General features: G+C 35.2%; 1 protein-coding gene across 1 annotated transcript in view; it reads right to left on the minus strand.

The window, feature by feature from the left end:
* LOC150099318 (tubby-related protein 4-like) overlaps nucleotides 1-17,803 on the minus strand; it is a 215,813-nt gene that overhangs the window by 94,221 nt on the left and 103,789 nt on the right. The window contains exons 4-6 of the mRNA XM_090404314.1: nucleotides 16,837-16,851; nucleotides 3,825-3,854; nucleotides 3,247-3,343 (exon numbers count right to left, since the gene is read on the minus strand). Of these exons, the coding sequence (XP_090260440.1) occupies nucleotides 3,247-3,343; nucleotides 3,825-3,854; nucleotides 16,837-16,851 (142 nt within the window). The remainder of the gene's footprint in view (nucleotides 1-3,246; nucleotides 3,344-3,824; nucleotides 3,855-16,836; nucleotides 16,852-17,803) is intronic.

Raw genomic sequence — 17,803 nt, forward strand, 5'->3', positions numbered from 1 at the left:
TATCGAGGTGACCAATTCAGATGTACTAGTAGAGTTACTGAGTGGTCACTTTTCAAAAGTCTATCACCTAAGTGAGAATATTTCTGTACCTGTAGCAATAACTAATGTGAGAATTGAAGTTAAGAAATCAGAGGTACTTAGTATATTGCAAAATTTAGATGCGAACATTGCTGTAGGTTTAGATGGAATATCAGCTCTGGTGTTGCATGAATGTGCAAAGGAATTGTCAACGCCTCGTACTTGGTTATTTAACTTAAGTTTGAACTCTGATATGGTCCTTAGGGAGTGGAAGGAAGGCAAAGTAGTTCCTTTGCATAAAGGTGGCTCTAAAACTGCGGTGGTTAATTAAAGACCAATCACCATCTTGGGAGTGGTGGTAAAAGTATTGGAAAAGTTGGTTAAAGACAAAATTCAAGAATGGATGGATCAGGATATGATACTCTATAGGGGCCAACATGGTTTTATTAAAGGTCGATCCTGCCTTAGCAATTTATTAGCTTTTTATAATAGAATGACATTAAGTTGGACAAAAGAAATGGCTACTTCTGGATTTTGCTAAGGCTTTTGACAGGATACCAGCAAAGGTTGGTTGATTGGTAGAGCCTCTGCTACTAATGGCTCATGCAAAAAAGTTAAGCAAGTTTGAGTGTGGTTAGTAATTGGAAGGAGATTAATCGTCCGATGCTGTTGGCGCACTCTCCCTCGATGAGTCACTGGAGGTGTCAAATAATAATAATAATAATAATACCCCATGGAATACTGTTGCACATATTGGAGCAGATGGGTATGGACACTAATCTGGTGATATGGATAGGAGAATGGCTCAGGGAGAGATACCAGAAGGTGGTGTATGGAGGAGCAGAGTCCAGGATGAGGCAGGTGACCAGTGGTGTGCCTCAGGGCTCTGTGCTTGGGCCATTGTTGTTTAATTTGTACATAAATGATATAGGAAATGGCTTAAAGGGAGATATTCAGTTGTTTGCTGATGATGCAAAGTTGGGTAGTGCAATAAAAAATCAATCTGATGTTGAGAGTTTGCAGGATGATTTAAATAAGCTGGTAAAATGGGCAAAAGGAAATGGATGTCAAAGTGTAAAGTTATGCATTTTGGGATTAAAAGATTACCAGCTGTGTACTACATTGATAGAATGGTACTCCAAGAGATTGAAGAGGCTAGGGACTTAGGGGTGTTGGTAGATGGAGAGATGAAGTTCAGGGGACACATTGCTAAGGTGTCCAAGATTGCACATAGGATTACTTGGTTATTGAGGAACACACTAACATCCAGAGATAAAGAGATTATTATTCCCCTTTATAAAGCGTTGATACTTCCATATTTGGATTACTGTGCTCAGGTCTGGTCATCTGGATTCCTTGGAGATGAGGAGGCTGTGGAGAGGGTTCAGAGAAGAGTGACTAAGTTGGTGAATGATGTAAAAAATGCTCCCTACATTGATAGATTGAGAGCTTGTGGATTGCAGAAGTTGGTTGATAGGCAGAGAAGAGGGGATATGATAGAAATATTTAAATTACTAAAAGGTTTTTATAAGATTGATGCAGGGAAAATGTTTCGGTTGTGAGAGTGATGGAAGAACAAGAGGTCATCTCTGGAAATTAAGGAAAAGTGTGGTTAACAAGGGTGTGAGAACGAGGTTTTTCCCATGGTGGATGGTGAATGAGTGGAATGCATTGCCTGACTCAGTTGTGAGTTCTTCGTTTGTAAATGAATTCATTTACTATCAAAACATGAATATCTATCATATTGTTTTGATAGTTTGGGTCTCCCGCGATGAGTCTAATGACTCTATGGAGATACCCGTAATAATAATAACAATTTTTTAAGAAAATTACAATGTAGACTAGTATTAACTAACAATAAATTTAATTAATATTCCAATATTTCTGCAAAGTCAAATTGCCATTGTCAGGAAACAAAATATAATAAGACACATATGTAGTACTACACTAAGTAAAAGCTGAAGCACGTTCACTAAAAGTAGGCCTAAAGTCCTAAATATTGTCCTCTAGTGGGCTAAATTGGGTGTCCTTGGCTGTTGGGCTGAAGTAAGGAGGATGAGAGATTCCTAAATTTGAGAGTTTCATGAAACAAATTTGTTGAGGTAGTTTCTTAAGGCAGAAACAGATTCAGGGAGTGTGGCTTTCTATTATTATTATGTGACCTTAAAGGGAGTCCAAGGACTTATCAGGGGAGAGCAATATACTCTACTTCATTAAATACATCTCACCCTCTCCACCACTACTTAATTCTCCTATTATGATACTACTACCATCAACGGTATCTACTGCCCATCATCAGCAAAAACAGTTTTGTCTGTAAATTGCATGTCTTCTTCTGAAGGCTGATTTGTCTGTAAGTGGAATGCAAAACCTGGGTTTCTAGGGGAAAAACCCTGCTACCTCTGTATGAGACTGGCTAACTCACCTTCAACTGAAAAAGCTAATATAAGGATTCCCCTCATTACGACAAGAATTGAACCAAGGTCTTTACCAATCAAAGGGTGCAATATTCCGCTGTTCTTCCAATTGAGCTACTGATGCTTCCAGCATATTATATTTTGTTCCTTGACGATGGCAATTTGACTTTGCCGAAATATTGTACTATTAGTTAAATTTATTTTAGTTAATATTAGTCTATGTTGTAGCAGTGTGTTGTTTAAAGAAATTAACAATGTAGACTAGATAATAAGTAAAAATATTTAATTATTACTTCCTATATTTTGCTGAAGAAAAATCAACATCTTCAGGGATTAATACACTGGTACTAACACTGATTCTCCAGCAATGCAGGAAAAATGCCAATTTAACTTTGGTGAAATATAGGAAGTAATAATTAAATATTTTTATTTATTATCTAGTCTATGTTATTAATTTCCTTAAAGAACATGACTCTGGAGAATCTATGTATAAGTCTAAACACCAGGAGTCATGTTGCAATTTCCTTGAAAAATACATTTATGCAAACATTAAATATTCTGAAAACTGGAGCAATACTAATTCAGTGGAATTACCAAAATACAATTTTTAAGAGATTATAAGGATATTATTGATTCATCGATGTTATAGCCAGATAAGATAGAAACTTAAAAAAAGTTTTGAAATTTACCAAATCTTTGTCATAGAAATTGCTTATTATCTATAATTTACTTTGCCAGACTGAAGTCTCTTATGCTCTTTATTTCAATAAAATTTAAGAAAATGAGCATTCTTTAAATGCTTCACACCAACCTTTTAACTTTGTATGTATTATTATAGGAGCAACATCATCATAATTCTTCATTAAATAGATCAAGCCATTCTGAAAACAAACAGCCAGGACGGAGGGCTTGGCATCATCTGTAAATCAGAAGGTAGCTTATTTAATACATGTAATTGTTTTTAAAGATTTTGTTTACTAGTTTGGTATACTTAATAAGCAAATGTCTTAATGTTAAGAAAACTAATGTTATAAGAAGTAATACTTTACATTTTCATAATGCAATAGTTGAATCAAAAGTAAACTTATAATTACTGAATATTATGCTTAACAAGAAATTATATTTCTGGTTTTGTTCATTTGGGTTTTTTGTATACAAGAAAAAAAAAAAAAAAAAAAAAAAAAAAAAAAAAAAAAAAACTGCCTGTGTGACATAAAGTAAATTTGCAGTATCTTCAAAGGACCAGCTCAAAGAGCATACTGCTAATATCATTAGGCAATGCTGCAAATTTTGGATATTATGTTATTTCAGATAAAATAAAATTTATAAATAACTTAATATTTTTTTTTTCTTATCCAACATACACAGCATATGTTTGTAGAAATTTGCTTCACTGCTGGGTGGGTATCCTGGTGGTAACTACTGATTAGTGTTTAAAAAGAAATAAAAGAGAAAAATAGTTCTTTGATGTTTATTTTTTCTAGTTTAAACAGAGAATTAAATTATCGCCAAATACACTCTCCCTCGATGAGTCTTTGGACTCCCTGGAGGTGTCATATAATAATAATACACAAAAGTTCTATTTATAAGCAAATTCATGATAAATGCTGGCATTTCTTATTCAACTGAGAAGCCTCTAACATTTCTTGTTCTTCAAGTTGTTAGCTTGAAAAACCCAACTCACACAAGGTGGCTGAAAACAGTAACAGCATATTTACTACTTTGACTATTTCTGGGTGCTCTCCCTTCAATATCCAACAGTTTTGGATATTGGTGAGAGGAGAAAGGTAGGGCAAAAGAGGAGCGTGCTACTACATTTACTTTTTTCTTTTTGTTTACTTATTTACTCATGCTTGGGTAAAGGATTAAAATGAGAATATAATTTATTTTCTGGCATAGTTCATCTTACTTTTAATTAACTTTAAACTTTCACTGAAAAAACAAAATAAACAAAACTTGCCCTACCTATTTTTTTTTTTGAACAATGAGCTCACAGTACTCAGCAAAGGTTTAAACTTTGCCATGGCACCCAGAACAATTAACAAACTTGATTTTATCTACCATATAGAAAGAAGATTAAGATTTTTACCATACAGAAAGAAGCTTTAAGATTCCTACCACCATAGCTGATAACGTACACTTGGAAACCTCTAACATTTTAAATTTAAATTATACTAAAACAACAACCAGTAACCTAACAAAATTGGAACTGAGAGTAGTAAAATCACTAAAATTAAATCCGGACATCGTAATTACAAAAGCTGATAAAGGCAGTGCCACAGTTATTCCAAATCGAACTACTTATTTGGAAAAAACGAATCCAATAGTCTCAGACAACAGCACATATCAACTAGTTAACTATGACCCTACCAATCGAATAAAAAAGAAAATGGGGAAGCTACTTAAATCAGTCACCACATGGTCCAAAGATACCGTTAAAAAATGAATTCCGTGCTATGCTCATTCCCCGAGAATTTACGTCTATCAAAGATTCACAAACAAAACACACCACTTTGGCTAATAGTCGAAAGTATAGACAGCGCCAATTATCACCTAGCCAAGAAAACTAGCATCAACACTTAAGAAGTTGGTAGGTCATTCCCCCTCCTATATTAAAAACACACAACACTTTGTAAACAAAATCAAAGACATCACACTGTAAAAAGATGATTTATTAGTCAGTTTTGATATCTTTGCCCTCTTCACAAATGTCCCAATGAATGACACAACCCTTCTATTACAGGACAAATTCCCTCCCAATATCAAAGCACTCTTTGTGCATGTACTATGTTCTGGCTATTTTTTGTGGCAAAACACTTTCTACCTACAAAAAGAAGGCACGGCCATGAGCTCACATTACACCCCCCCCCCCACTGCTAACTTTTACATGGAATATTTTGAGCAATGTGCTCTACATTCTCTCCTTTAAAACCCAAAGTTTAGCTTAGATACATTGATGATATTTTTACTATCTGGCCCCATGGCCACCAGACACTTTCCTCAGCAACACAAACACATACAATTCACAATCGAGATTGAAAAGTAGAACACGCTTCCATTTCTAGATTCACATGCTTTCCTTCTGGCAGTCTTTCCTTCACTGTTTACTGGAAACAACACACATACTGGCCAATATATACACAATAACTCCTACCACCACCACCCAACACAAAAACTAGGGGTCATTAATACGTTTAAAAACAGGGCTTTGAAGATTTGCTCCAATGAACAAGCACTTAAAGATGAATTAAAAATTATCAGCAATACCTTCCTAAAAAATAGTTACAGCCAAAATACTATCAACAAAATTCTGTACAAGACCTCACTTAAAAATAAAAATAAACAAGACTACAATAAAATTGTAACGTTCCATATATTAAAAGGATATCAGACAAAATAAACAGAATACTACAAAAATACAACCTTAAAGCCACCTTTAAACTTCCTGCAAAATTAAAGAACTTACTCAACTCATCCAAGGATTCACTCCCTTCACTGGCCTACCCTGGAGTATATCGTGAAGGGAGTGGATACTTGGATGAGTTAAGTAAGTTCTTTAATTTTGCAGGAAGTTTAAAGGTGGCTTTAAGGTTGTATTTTTTGTAGTATTCTGTTTTGTAGTATTCTGTTTATTCTTTGTAATTTTCCCTATACAGGGGAAACAGGATGCACAATTCCTATCAGAAAAAAGGAACATAAACGACATGTTAAATATAATAACTATGGTCAAGCTGGTCTTTCTGATTATGCCCTGAACACTTTACATAGAATTGACTGGAAAAGCACCTGTTGTTTACATCACACCAAAACAGTATGAACGTAAATTTAAGGAGGCCTGAGAGATTCTTATCAATCACCTTAATCATATCAATAATGATGGTCTAAAAATCCCAAGCATACAGAAGGCACATATTCTACCCACTTAACCTTTGTCCCTAAGAGTTCATTTTAAATAGAACTATAGGTAATCCAAGATACTAAATCTAATATAACAACTGTCATGTTAAATTAGGACATCATTTTCACTGTAACAAAACATTCTATATGAAAGAATGTTTCTCTGATGTCTTAAATAGAATATAGCTTTGATGTAGTTAATTTATTTTATTTCACTTATTTATTGTAATTTTATTTTATTTTCACTAGAGGTCAGGCCAGTAGAATAACTGTTGATCAAATCATTGTCTCTTCAGCATACTATGTGAAATGTAATTTAGCTTTTCTCTGTATATATGTGTGTGTATACTTCAGATGATGACCGTAATATGAAAGTTGAAACATCGGGAAATTAAAATAGTTATTTATAACACGGTTCTAGAGTCCATAATTTGTGTAAAATGAATGGTGATAAGCATGTAACACTAAAGGAAAGGGTTGCCCTACCATTCTCCCCTCATAATAAGAATTGAACTGCTCTCATTGAAGGAAAACTGCACATACAATAGTCTCTCTACTCTCCCATAGTGTTCCCAACTTAAACATTCAGCTTGCCACATTTCATCACAGCAAAGAATGCAACATGAGCAAAAGAGTGAAAACCACTGGTCTGGCTTCTTAATGTGGAGAAACCTCAAAAATGGTCCAAACATGGACCATGTCTAAAAAGTGACTTTCACTATAATGTAAAACAATATATGCTCCCTAGACCATGCTTTACATTATAGTGAACTTGGAAACTTGTAGTAAAACTACTGCTGTTAGTGTAGGGGATAAAAAAAAGAAGTAAATTATTCTGTTATTGGGAGTTTTGATATAAGGACCACATCATAAATTCTAAGATATATATATTAAATATACAGTCATCCCTCAACTTATGTCTGTTTGAAGATATGTCTGTGATCCCAAAGGGAATAAATAACATTTTCGACTATACTTTCGAACAAGATGCAAGTAAAAGTAAAAAGGTTTCTATTTTGTAACAATGCATCATGCACAGTGGCAACAGCACATTCTGCTACAACCTCCCTCAGCAGTTGACAATCGGCATGTATCTTCAATAGTTCCTCTGTTGATTTTGTGTTTGAGAAATAGGTTATTTGTGTATTTATCATTAAATATTTCACAATAGGGGTGCTTAAGGGTCAAAGCTGTATAACTGAGAGGAGACCTCCACATAGCCTTTAAAGGAATGCGGAGAACCGACCAGGGCTTCTGACCTAATGTCCAATCCTCACCTTCTCGTGGTGCACCCTGTTGGGTATCTACTTTGATACTGAACGAACGAGGATGGGCTGGCAATTTGGGATTTAGCCGACCAAATTCTATTCTTATTGGTTAAACCAAAATAAAAAATGATGGTACAACATGACAAAATTTCATGCCGGCTGGGGCGTCGCCCGGTTAAACAAGGCCCCCGTTGTTTTCGCCAGGGAACCAGGGCGAACAGCGAAAAGTCAGCTACTGGAACAAATCTGAAAACAAACCCCAACTCAACATCACCAGAGTTAAAGATCGGTACTATCAACATAAGAAGCCTGAATGGCAAAGAAATGGAGCTAGCTGAGGAATTAGATAAGTACCAGATCGACATAATAGGGGTGACTGAAACAAAAAAGACCAAAACTGGTGAGATCTTTCTGAGCAATAAATACAAAATGTTATATTCAGGCAATGACAATCAAGGAAAAGAAGGAGTAGCCATAGTATTCAACACAAAATACGAGGCTAATCTTCTTGAATGGCAGTCAGTCTCAAGTAGAGTAATGTGGGCGAATATGAGAATGGAGAACTGGACAATGAGACTTATTTGTGCCTATGGTCCCACAGAAGGTTCTACTAAGGTAGAAGTGGAGGAATTTTTTGAGGCTTTAGAAAAAGCAACTGACACAATGAAAAAGGAAAAGTTGGTCCTTGTTGGGGATCTAAATAGTAGAGTTGGAAATGATTGTGAGACATACAAAAATATTTTGGGAAAATTTGGAGAAAAGAGCAAAGCTAATAATAATGGCAAATATCTGTTGGATTTCTGCTCAGGACATGGACTGGTTATTACTAACACCATGTTCCAACATAAAAATGTGCACAAATTCACATGGAGAGAAGAGGCTAGGAATAAGAAAAGTCTCATTGACTATGTTATTGTTGATAGTGATGTTTTCTCCCTGGTGCAGGACACCAGAGTGTACAGAGGATTTGAAATTGGAAGTGATCACTATTTAGTCTTGAGCAGGATAAAATTGAATTTCATATTGAAAAGAATAACATGTAAGAAAGTTTTAAAGCGAATAAAAGTTGAGCAGCTCTCAGATGTGAACTGTAGACTAAAATACAGAAATATTATTGAAAAGAAAATGAAAGAGTTTGAGAACAGGAATCAAACCTTGGAGATTCAGTGGCAAACTCTGAAGGAAACATTGATTGATTCTGCCAGAGAGGCATGTGGTGAGGTTGTGTGCAAGGATAAAAAAATCAGAACTCCCTGGTGGACACAGGAAGTTAAAGAGGCAGTGAAGGAAAAGAAGAAAGCATATCAAAAGTTCCTGTCAAATAAGTCAGCTTTTACTCTTAAAGAATACAGAGACAAATGTAAGAAAGCTAAACAGTGTGTAAAACTAGCTAAACAAAAGTCATGGGAGGACTTTGGCAAGAATATAGAAAATAAATATCAAGAAGGTGGCAAAATATTCTGGAGGTTGTTGAAGAAGCTTAGGAATGGAGGAAAGAGTGTTGTAAAAGGAATTAGAGATGATAAAGGTGAAATGAAAACAGGAGAAAAAGATATCCTTGAAGTATGGAGTAATTACTTTGAAAAACTGCTAAATGAAACAAGCAGTGATGACAGCACAGTGATAAAAAACACTGACCAGGCATGCAGTCAGGAATACATATCCATACTTGAAGTAGAAAAAGCCATCAAAGGCTTGAAATGTGGAAAGGCAGCAGGAGTAGATGATATTCGACCAGAAATGCTGAAGTATGGTGGTATAAGAGTCTTACAGTGGCTGCACTGCATAGTTCAGAAAGCCTGGACAGAGGGACGCATTCCCGATGATTGGAGTAGAGCTCTCATAGTACCCATATATAAAAAGGGAAATAAAACTGAATGTGAGAATTACAGAGGTATTTCCCTACTGAGTGTTCCTGGCAAGATCTATGCAAGTATACTTGAGAAACGGTTGAGAAGAATTGTGGAAGAAAAGCTTGGTGAAGAACAAGCTGGATTCAGGCCAAATAGAGGCTGCCAGGATCAGATCTTCACTTTACGACAAATAGTCGAGAAAGCATGGGAATGTAACAAAGATCTGTATTTAAGTTTTGTCGATTTGGAAAAGGCATATGACAAGGTGCCAAGAGAGAAGCTATTCAATACGCTGCAGTTATATGGTGTCAATGGGGCATTATATCAAGCAATACTTAGTCTTTATTTGAGTTGTAAGTCAGCAGTTAGAATTGAAGGAAGTACAGGAAGATGGTTTAATCTTAAATCTGGGGTGAGACAAGGATGTACAGTATCCCCTCTGTTATTCATTATCTATATGGATCACATTATGAAGGAATGTGGTATTAAACCTGATATCAAAATTGGAGATGTTAATGTCAGCTCTTTGCTTTATGCGGATGATGTTATACTTCTAAATAAATCCGCTACAAGTCTGCAAGATTCTCTGACTAAATTGAATAGCTGTTGTAATAGATATGGTATGAAGGTCAGCAATAAAAAGACAAAGACAATGAAAATAGGCAGAATCATTGAAAATGTCAACTGTGTTGTGAATGGAGAACCAGTGGAACAAGTAAAACATTTCAGCTACTTAGGCACAATTTTTACTGAAGATGGTAAACTAAATATAGAAATAGACAACAGAATCAGCAAAGCTGGTATCGTGGGAAGTCAATTGAATAAATTCATATGGAATAAGAAAGAAATTAGTCGGAACACTAAATTAGCTGTATACAAGACTGTGTTCAAACCAATTTTAACTTATGGATCTGAGAGCTGGGTCAGAAGTAAAACACTTGACCAAAGATTAGAGACCACAGATATGAGAGTCCTGAGAAAGATTAGAGGCGTGAACAGATGGCATCAAGCAATATCATATTAAAAATGAGGATATTAGGAATGAACTTGACATTGTCAGCATCCAGGAATGCGTTAGCAGAGCTAATCTCAGATGGTATGGTCACTTAAATAGAATGGGAGAGGAAAGATTAGCAAAACAAGTGTTCTCTGCCAGATTGGCAGGAAAACGACCCAGAGGAAGACCAAGATATAGGTGGATTGATACGGTACAAAGTGCCTTAGACAATAGAAATATAAGATCTGATAATGTTGGAGTCTTGACAAGTAACAGACTGATTTGGAGGAAAATTGTAGATAGGAAGTTAGTAATGATGTAATTTTTTCATGTAGTACTGTCATATCCTGCACACCCCTTGAGGGTACATGGCAGGAATTTGATGATGATGATGATGATATTTCACAATATTTTGTGCAACATGGCCCCCTACACACCAATCAAAAACCCTAGTGAAGAATCACAGACAAAGAGGTGAGAAATTGATCTTGAAATGAAGTTGCAAGTTATAAAGCAACATGAAGCTGGTAAGCACATCAGTGAGATTGCACATGACTTCAGATGGTCTCATTCTACAATGACGACCATTGTGAAAAATAAGGATAAAATCTTAAAGGCTGTGAAAGGATCTGCTTCCATTAAGGTACTAAGTCTCTTCAACATGTTCAAGGAGAAAGATGGACCTGATTATGAATTCAACGCTTCTTCCGTTTGGTTCATGAGATTCAAGCAGCATTTTGCACTGCATAATGTGAAAATGTATGGTGAATCTGCAAGTGACGATGAAAAGGCTGCTAAGCAGTTTGTGGAGAAATTAGATAAAATTATTTGCCACAGCAAATATTTAATATGGATGAGACCTCCTTGTTTTGGAAAAAAATGCCTCAAAAATTGTTCTAGGATGCCTTAATAAGATGTTATGTGAGTGAAATAGAAAGCTTTTGTGAAAGAAAATGCTGAATTTAAAATCTTATTAATTCTAGATAATACTCTAGGTCAGTGGTGGCGAACCTTTTTATGTCCGCATGCCAAAAGTTTACAAATCGAGTTGGTGACGTACCAGCACTAGTTTTTTTAAACAACAAAAGGTTTCAGGAATGGCATTCCAAGTTCTCAATATTTCCTCTTCTGCATTCTTTTTAATTGTGTCCAATAATCGATCATTTTCCATTATTTCCAAGGCATTTCTCAAATCGACAAACTTTTATTTCCATTAGATTGAAAATCGATTAGTTGCATTTCTATATCTTCCAAATTCAGCCATTCAAAAATCTCCAAATTGAGTTTATCCGTTGATGTTGTGTCCGGATGCAAAATAAATTTTGATGTCTCTGCAAATTGCCTGAACTGCGTAAATCTTGAGGAAAATTCATTGATTATCGACTGAATAACTGTAGAAAACTCTTTTGTCAATTTAACTTGATCTGTTTTTTCATGGGATTCTAGCTCTGCAAAGAATTTTTTGTATTTAGAAAATACTGGACGGTATTGGAAATAACGTCATGATTAAAAATTGGTAATTTAGCTTCAAATGCTTTGATTAAATCAAATATGACAATAATTATCTTGTTAACATCTTGCAGTTTAACATTTAATTCATTTAAATGTAAACACAAATCAGTAAAAACCATTAATTTCGAAAGCCATTCGGCATTCATTAATTAATTGTATTTTTCAATGACTTCTCATTATGTAAAAAAAGTCTGACTTCATCTAAACACTCAAAAAATCTTTGAAGAACTTTCCCACGACTTAACCATCGTAAGTTGTTGAACATAAGTAAACGATTGTACACCGAGTTTAACTCACTTAATAATTCTATAAATTTTCATTTATTTAAAGCGCGTGCTGATATAAAACTGACCAATTTTGTTACAATCTCATAATATCTTCCAGTGGGTTGAAACTAGTCTTTGCGCATAAAACCTGCTGATGTATAATACAATGAAAACCCAGAACTGAATGTGCAATATGTTTCGTAAATCGATGAACCCATTTTCCTCTCCAGTCATACTGCGAGCACCATCAGTAGTTACTGATACAATTTTGGAGGGATCTATATCTCTTTCAGCAAATGCATTTACAACTGCGTTCCAAATATCTATTTCTTTTGTTGTTGTTGCTAATGATGTTAAACTTATTCAATTCTTCTTTGATGTTATTCCCAACACAATAACAAATAAAAATTGCTAAATGAGCTGATCCAGTTATGTCAGTACTCTCATCAAGACAAAGAGAAATTAAACCAGAAGATTTTATATCTGTTTTTTGCTCATGAGTTATATTTTTAGCCATTTCTATGATTCTGTCTTCCACTGTGTTTCTAGCCAAAGGCATATCTTTTATTCTTTGAATAATGTTTTCCTTGTTTTAAAAATCTTCAAAGAGAATGCATTTTAACCATGCTTTTTTTATATATTCCCCATCACTAAAAGGTTTCATGTGTTTGGCAATTACATTTGAGGCAAAAAAAACTAGCAGCAGTTATATTTGAATGACTGCCGATAAATTTCATTAGGGTTGTTGACTGAATATTCCTATTTTTAATTGCCCAAGCAATAAATTCTTTCTGCTCGTCCTTGCTTTTTTCACGGAGCGATTTATGGTTGTCTCATAATGCCGTTTTACTGACGACGATCTGCACACAACTGTCCTGGAACATAAAACTCATATTGCTTTATTGTCTTTATTAATCATGCCATACTTTTCAGTCCACCAGCTTTGGAACTCTCTGCTGCTTGACTGTGATAATCTTTGCTTTTTATTTTTTCCAGCCATGTTCAGTAGAACAGTAACAAAATAATTCACAAGTTAAATTAAATGCATTTTTTTATAGTTTCAAAAAAAAATCAACATTTTATTATATGCCTAAATTAAATTATCTTTATAATTCCCATTTACAGCAGCAAAAACAAAATAGTGCATATACACAACAATAATGCACTTGCTGCTGCTGCTTATTTCTGCCTACTGGCGGATGCGCGGTGCGAAATGCATAATGAACGCACGTGCGATTAGAAAAGGGAAAAGTCAGGGTATCCTAAGGATCAGTCGTTCTTTTTCTATAAGACTGTATTTTTATTTATTCTTACTGTATTAGAGGGCCCAGTCCCAACAAACTTACTCGTAAATATCATTCCCATTTTTTTAAAGTTCATACATTAAACTAACATAAGTATTAATATTATAAAATTAAGTAATAATAAATAAACTACAGTAACTATAGAATTTTCATGGGAAATTTGACCAGCGAACTTATGGGAATACACTCGCCTCCATACCACCAGTTGCTCTAGTGGCCCAACTCAAAGTATGGCGGCAAGTGTATTCCCGTAAGATCTCTGGTCAAATTTCACACGAAACGTCTATAGTTTCTGTAGCCGGCTTTGAAATAATGTTGGATTTAATATCCACTTAATTTATATGATTTTGTATCGCCGATGTGAAGCCTCTTGGCTATTTATTTTAGTAAATAAGTATTAATAATTAATTATGGCATAATCATAAAGAGTATTAATACACTTAATGTATATGGTGTAGGTTGTAGCATGTTGACAAATATAAAAGTATGCATTTAAATTAATTATCAATCACAGGACTAATGCTACAATATTGTAGTTTCCTCAGGCCAACATCATTAAATTAATTTGTGGTAAGTTTCATTGACATATCCCATTCTAATCACCAAAAATTTATAATATTATTCAGTATAAAATTGATTATAATGATTTTTTTTGTAATAGATTTCACGGTTTGATTAATAAAATAACTATTTATTAACTTAGAAGCTAATATTTCGCTGGTATTATATCCAGCATCTTCAGAGCACACAACACAAAGTTTGTTACAAATGCAAAACAACCACAATCCAGTGTAACAGTGGGGCTAGTAAAAGTAATTGCAGCGTGCAACACATGACTAAAGTCCTAATATGGCGCCATCTAGGTTCAAAAAAAAAAAAAATTCAAAGTTTTGAAATAGTAGTCCAAATGATAGTCTTAGAAAGTTTGAAAAAATGAAATAAAATAAAAGTAATAAATATTAATTTGGTCTTAAGATGACTGTCTCCCAAATCTTTGGTAGATTTATACAGCCATACTTGTTAAGGTTTGGAGTATGTTTTAAGGTTTTTCTGTTGATTCCAGGAACAACCTCTCTGACTTGTAGAGGCTTCTGTGCATTACTTTTGTTTCTTTCCAATTGATCCTGTGTACAGGGGTATCCAAAGCATGGTCTTCCAGACCCGACTTGCCATAGCAAAAGTGTCGGATATATTTTTTGTGTTCACTGCGGCAGATGTCCACAGTTCTTCCTGTCTGTCCGTAGTAGGCTTGATGGCAAGAACAGGGCACTTCATAGACTCCTGGATGTGATAAAGGAGTGCATTTGTCCTTAGGTGAACGGATGAGAGTTGCTAATTTTAGATAAGGTTTAAATACTGGGTGTAGTTGGTATTTGTTAAGCATCCTAGATATCTTTTGAGATGTGCCTTTAATGTATGGGATGGTGATAGTTTTGTTGTAGTCTTCTGTGGTAGATAGAGGGGATTTCTGGGTAGCATTTAGTATGTTATCTATTTTATGGGGATTATAACCGTTGGTTAAGAAGGTGTGTCGTAGGTGAGAAAGTTCAGCAGTGAGAGCAATGTCATTGAAACAGATTGCTCTAGCTCTATGGGTTAGTGTTTTTAAGATACCATATTGTTGAGAAGGGTGATGATGTGATTGTTTGTGTAAGTATCTCCCTGTATGTGTGGGTTTTCTATAAACCGAAAATGATAAGGAACCTTCTGGAAGACGTGTGATCAGTGTGTCCAGGAAGGGTAGGCAGCCATTGCTTCTAGTTCCATTGTAAAGTGGATTTTAAGGTGCTGGCTATTTAGATGCACTAAAAATGTATTCAATGTGTCTGGGCCATGTGGCCAAATAGCAAACACATCATCAACATAGCATAGCCAGAGACTAGGTTTGAGAGTGGCCGTGTTGATAGCTTCCAGATGTTCTATGTAGAAATTGGCTAAGGGGGGAAAACCCATAGCTGTCCCATCTAATTGTTTGTATATTTTCCTTTTCCAAGTAAAATAACCTGCCTGTACTGTGAATTTAAATAGCTGAAATATATCTGGGGGAAATTGTGAATTTAGTAAGTTAAGTGTTTCCATCAGCGGTACATTAGTGAATAATGAGGTGATATCAAAACTCACCCTAAAGTCCACTTTACAATGGAACTAGAAGACTACAACAAACTATCATCATCCCATACATTAAAGGCACATCTGAAAATATATCTAGGATGCTTAACAAACACTAACTACATACAGTATTTAAACCTTATCTAAAATTAGCAACTTTCATCCGTTCGCCTAAGGACAAATGCACTCCTTTATCACATCCAGGAGTCTATGAAGTGCCCTGTTCTTTAGCCATCAAGCCAACTACGGACAGACAGGAAGAACTGTGGACATCCGCTGCAGTGAACACAAAAAATATATCCGACACTTTCGCAATGGCAAGTCGGGTCTGGCAGACCATGCTTTGGATACCCCTGCACACAGGATCAATTGGAAAGAAACAAAAGTAATGCACAGAAGCTTCTACAAGTCAGAGTGGTTGTTCCTGGAATCAACAGAAGCCTTAAAACATACTCCAAACCTTAACAAGTATGGCTGTATAAATCTACCAAAGATTTGGGAGACAGTCATCTTAAGACCAAATTAATATTTATTACTTTTATTTTATTTCATTTTTTCAAACTTTCTAAGACTATCATTTGGACTACTATTTCAAAACTTTGAATTTTTTTTTTTTTAAAACCTAGATGCACCATATTAGGACTTTAGTCTTGTGTTGCATGCTGCAATTACTTTTACTAGCCCCACTGTTACACCGTATTGTGGTTGTTTTTCATTTGTAACAAACTGTGTTGTGTGCTCTGAAGATGCTGGATATAATACCAGCAAAATATTAGCTTCTAAGTTAATAAATAGTTATTTTCTTAATCATCTGTGTTCATATCAAATCGTGAAATCTATTACAAAAATATCTGACGAACACATAAGCCTATCCATGCGTATGATGGTTTGAAAAAAAAAAAAACGGTAGTGAGAAAAATATTTATGCATTGTAACTCACTATAGAAGTCAGCAGAGCAGGGGAAGCAGCAGAAGGATGTCGACTTGTCGGCGAATGCTTACCGTCAAATATAACTTGCCCTTGTGTATAACTAGCACCCCTGATTTCACTTTATGAAAAAAGACATTAAAAGGTTTTGCATATTTTGCATATATACCTCCCACGCAAAAAACAACATGCCCTCCCCAACAGCCATTATATACTGTAGATGCAAAAAAAAAAAAAAAAGTTTTATTGTATCCCTGAATGAGGTACAGAGGCTTTTGCAGTCTGTGTAATATATTTCTCAACAAATGGTGCAATTAGAGACAGCTCAAATAAAAACAGCGCTAACTAATGAATCACATGTACCCCTCTCACAGAAACTACGTTGTATAGGCAAGTAAAACCATATGTTGCACCAGAAACACAATATCTAACTAAAACTATTGTCCAATTTTTCAATTACATGAAATAAGTGTTTGTTTGGTTGCATTTGAAATTCTCGATGTCATTATGACGGATCACAAAGACTAACTTCAAATAAAATTCTACCACGTATTGAAACATGCCATATAATGCATGTGTGACTTCCCCTTCCAGCTCAAACGCAAACAAGCAGCAATAAAATCAGCCAAGGGTTGAAACTTTGTGTGAGTTGAGCCCCAGTAATGGGAAGTTCTGTAGGAATGATAAACGACACCCCGTCGTGAACGTCTTAAAACTAAGAAATATATAGTGAATGTTGTTATGACACTTGCAGATGTTATGGAATTCAGTTGAAGAGAATTAGCATTTCAACTCAAAAATTGTCGGTTCCATTTGTCTTTGGGTCGCATGATCTTTTGTTAATACTGCACCAATCAAATTCATGTCTTCATAGCTGCTCTCTCCTGTAAAACAAAATTTAACTTGTACGTATTGTAACAATTAAAAAAAGGTGGAATAATTTATAAGCGTATAGAAGAATATCACATGTAAATCGTTGACGTGCCAGCAAATTCTCAGGCATGCCACCTCTGGCATGCATGCCATAGGTTTGCCACCACTGCTCTAGGTCATCTACCTTACATCGGTGACCTTCACCCCAAGATCAAAGTCATGTTTCTCCCTCCAAATGCTATTCATTGATCCAATGATGGATCAGGGAGTTCTTGCATTGTTTAAGGCTTATTATCTATGGAGAACTTTTTCACAAGACATTTCTGCCAAGGAAATGATCAGACTCTGATGCAATTCTGGA

The sequence above is a fragment of the Typopeltis vanoorti genome, chromosome 14, assembly GCF_054136105.1.
Source record: "Typopeltis vanoorti isolate ZY-2024b chromosome 14, IOZ_Tvanoo_1.0, whole genome shotgun sequence".
In the NCBI taxonomy this organism is placed as follows: domain Eukaryota; kingdom Metazoa; phylum Arthropoda; class Arachnida; order Uropygi; family Thelyphonidae; genus Typopeltis; species Typopeltis vanoorti.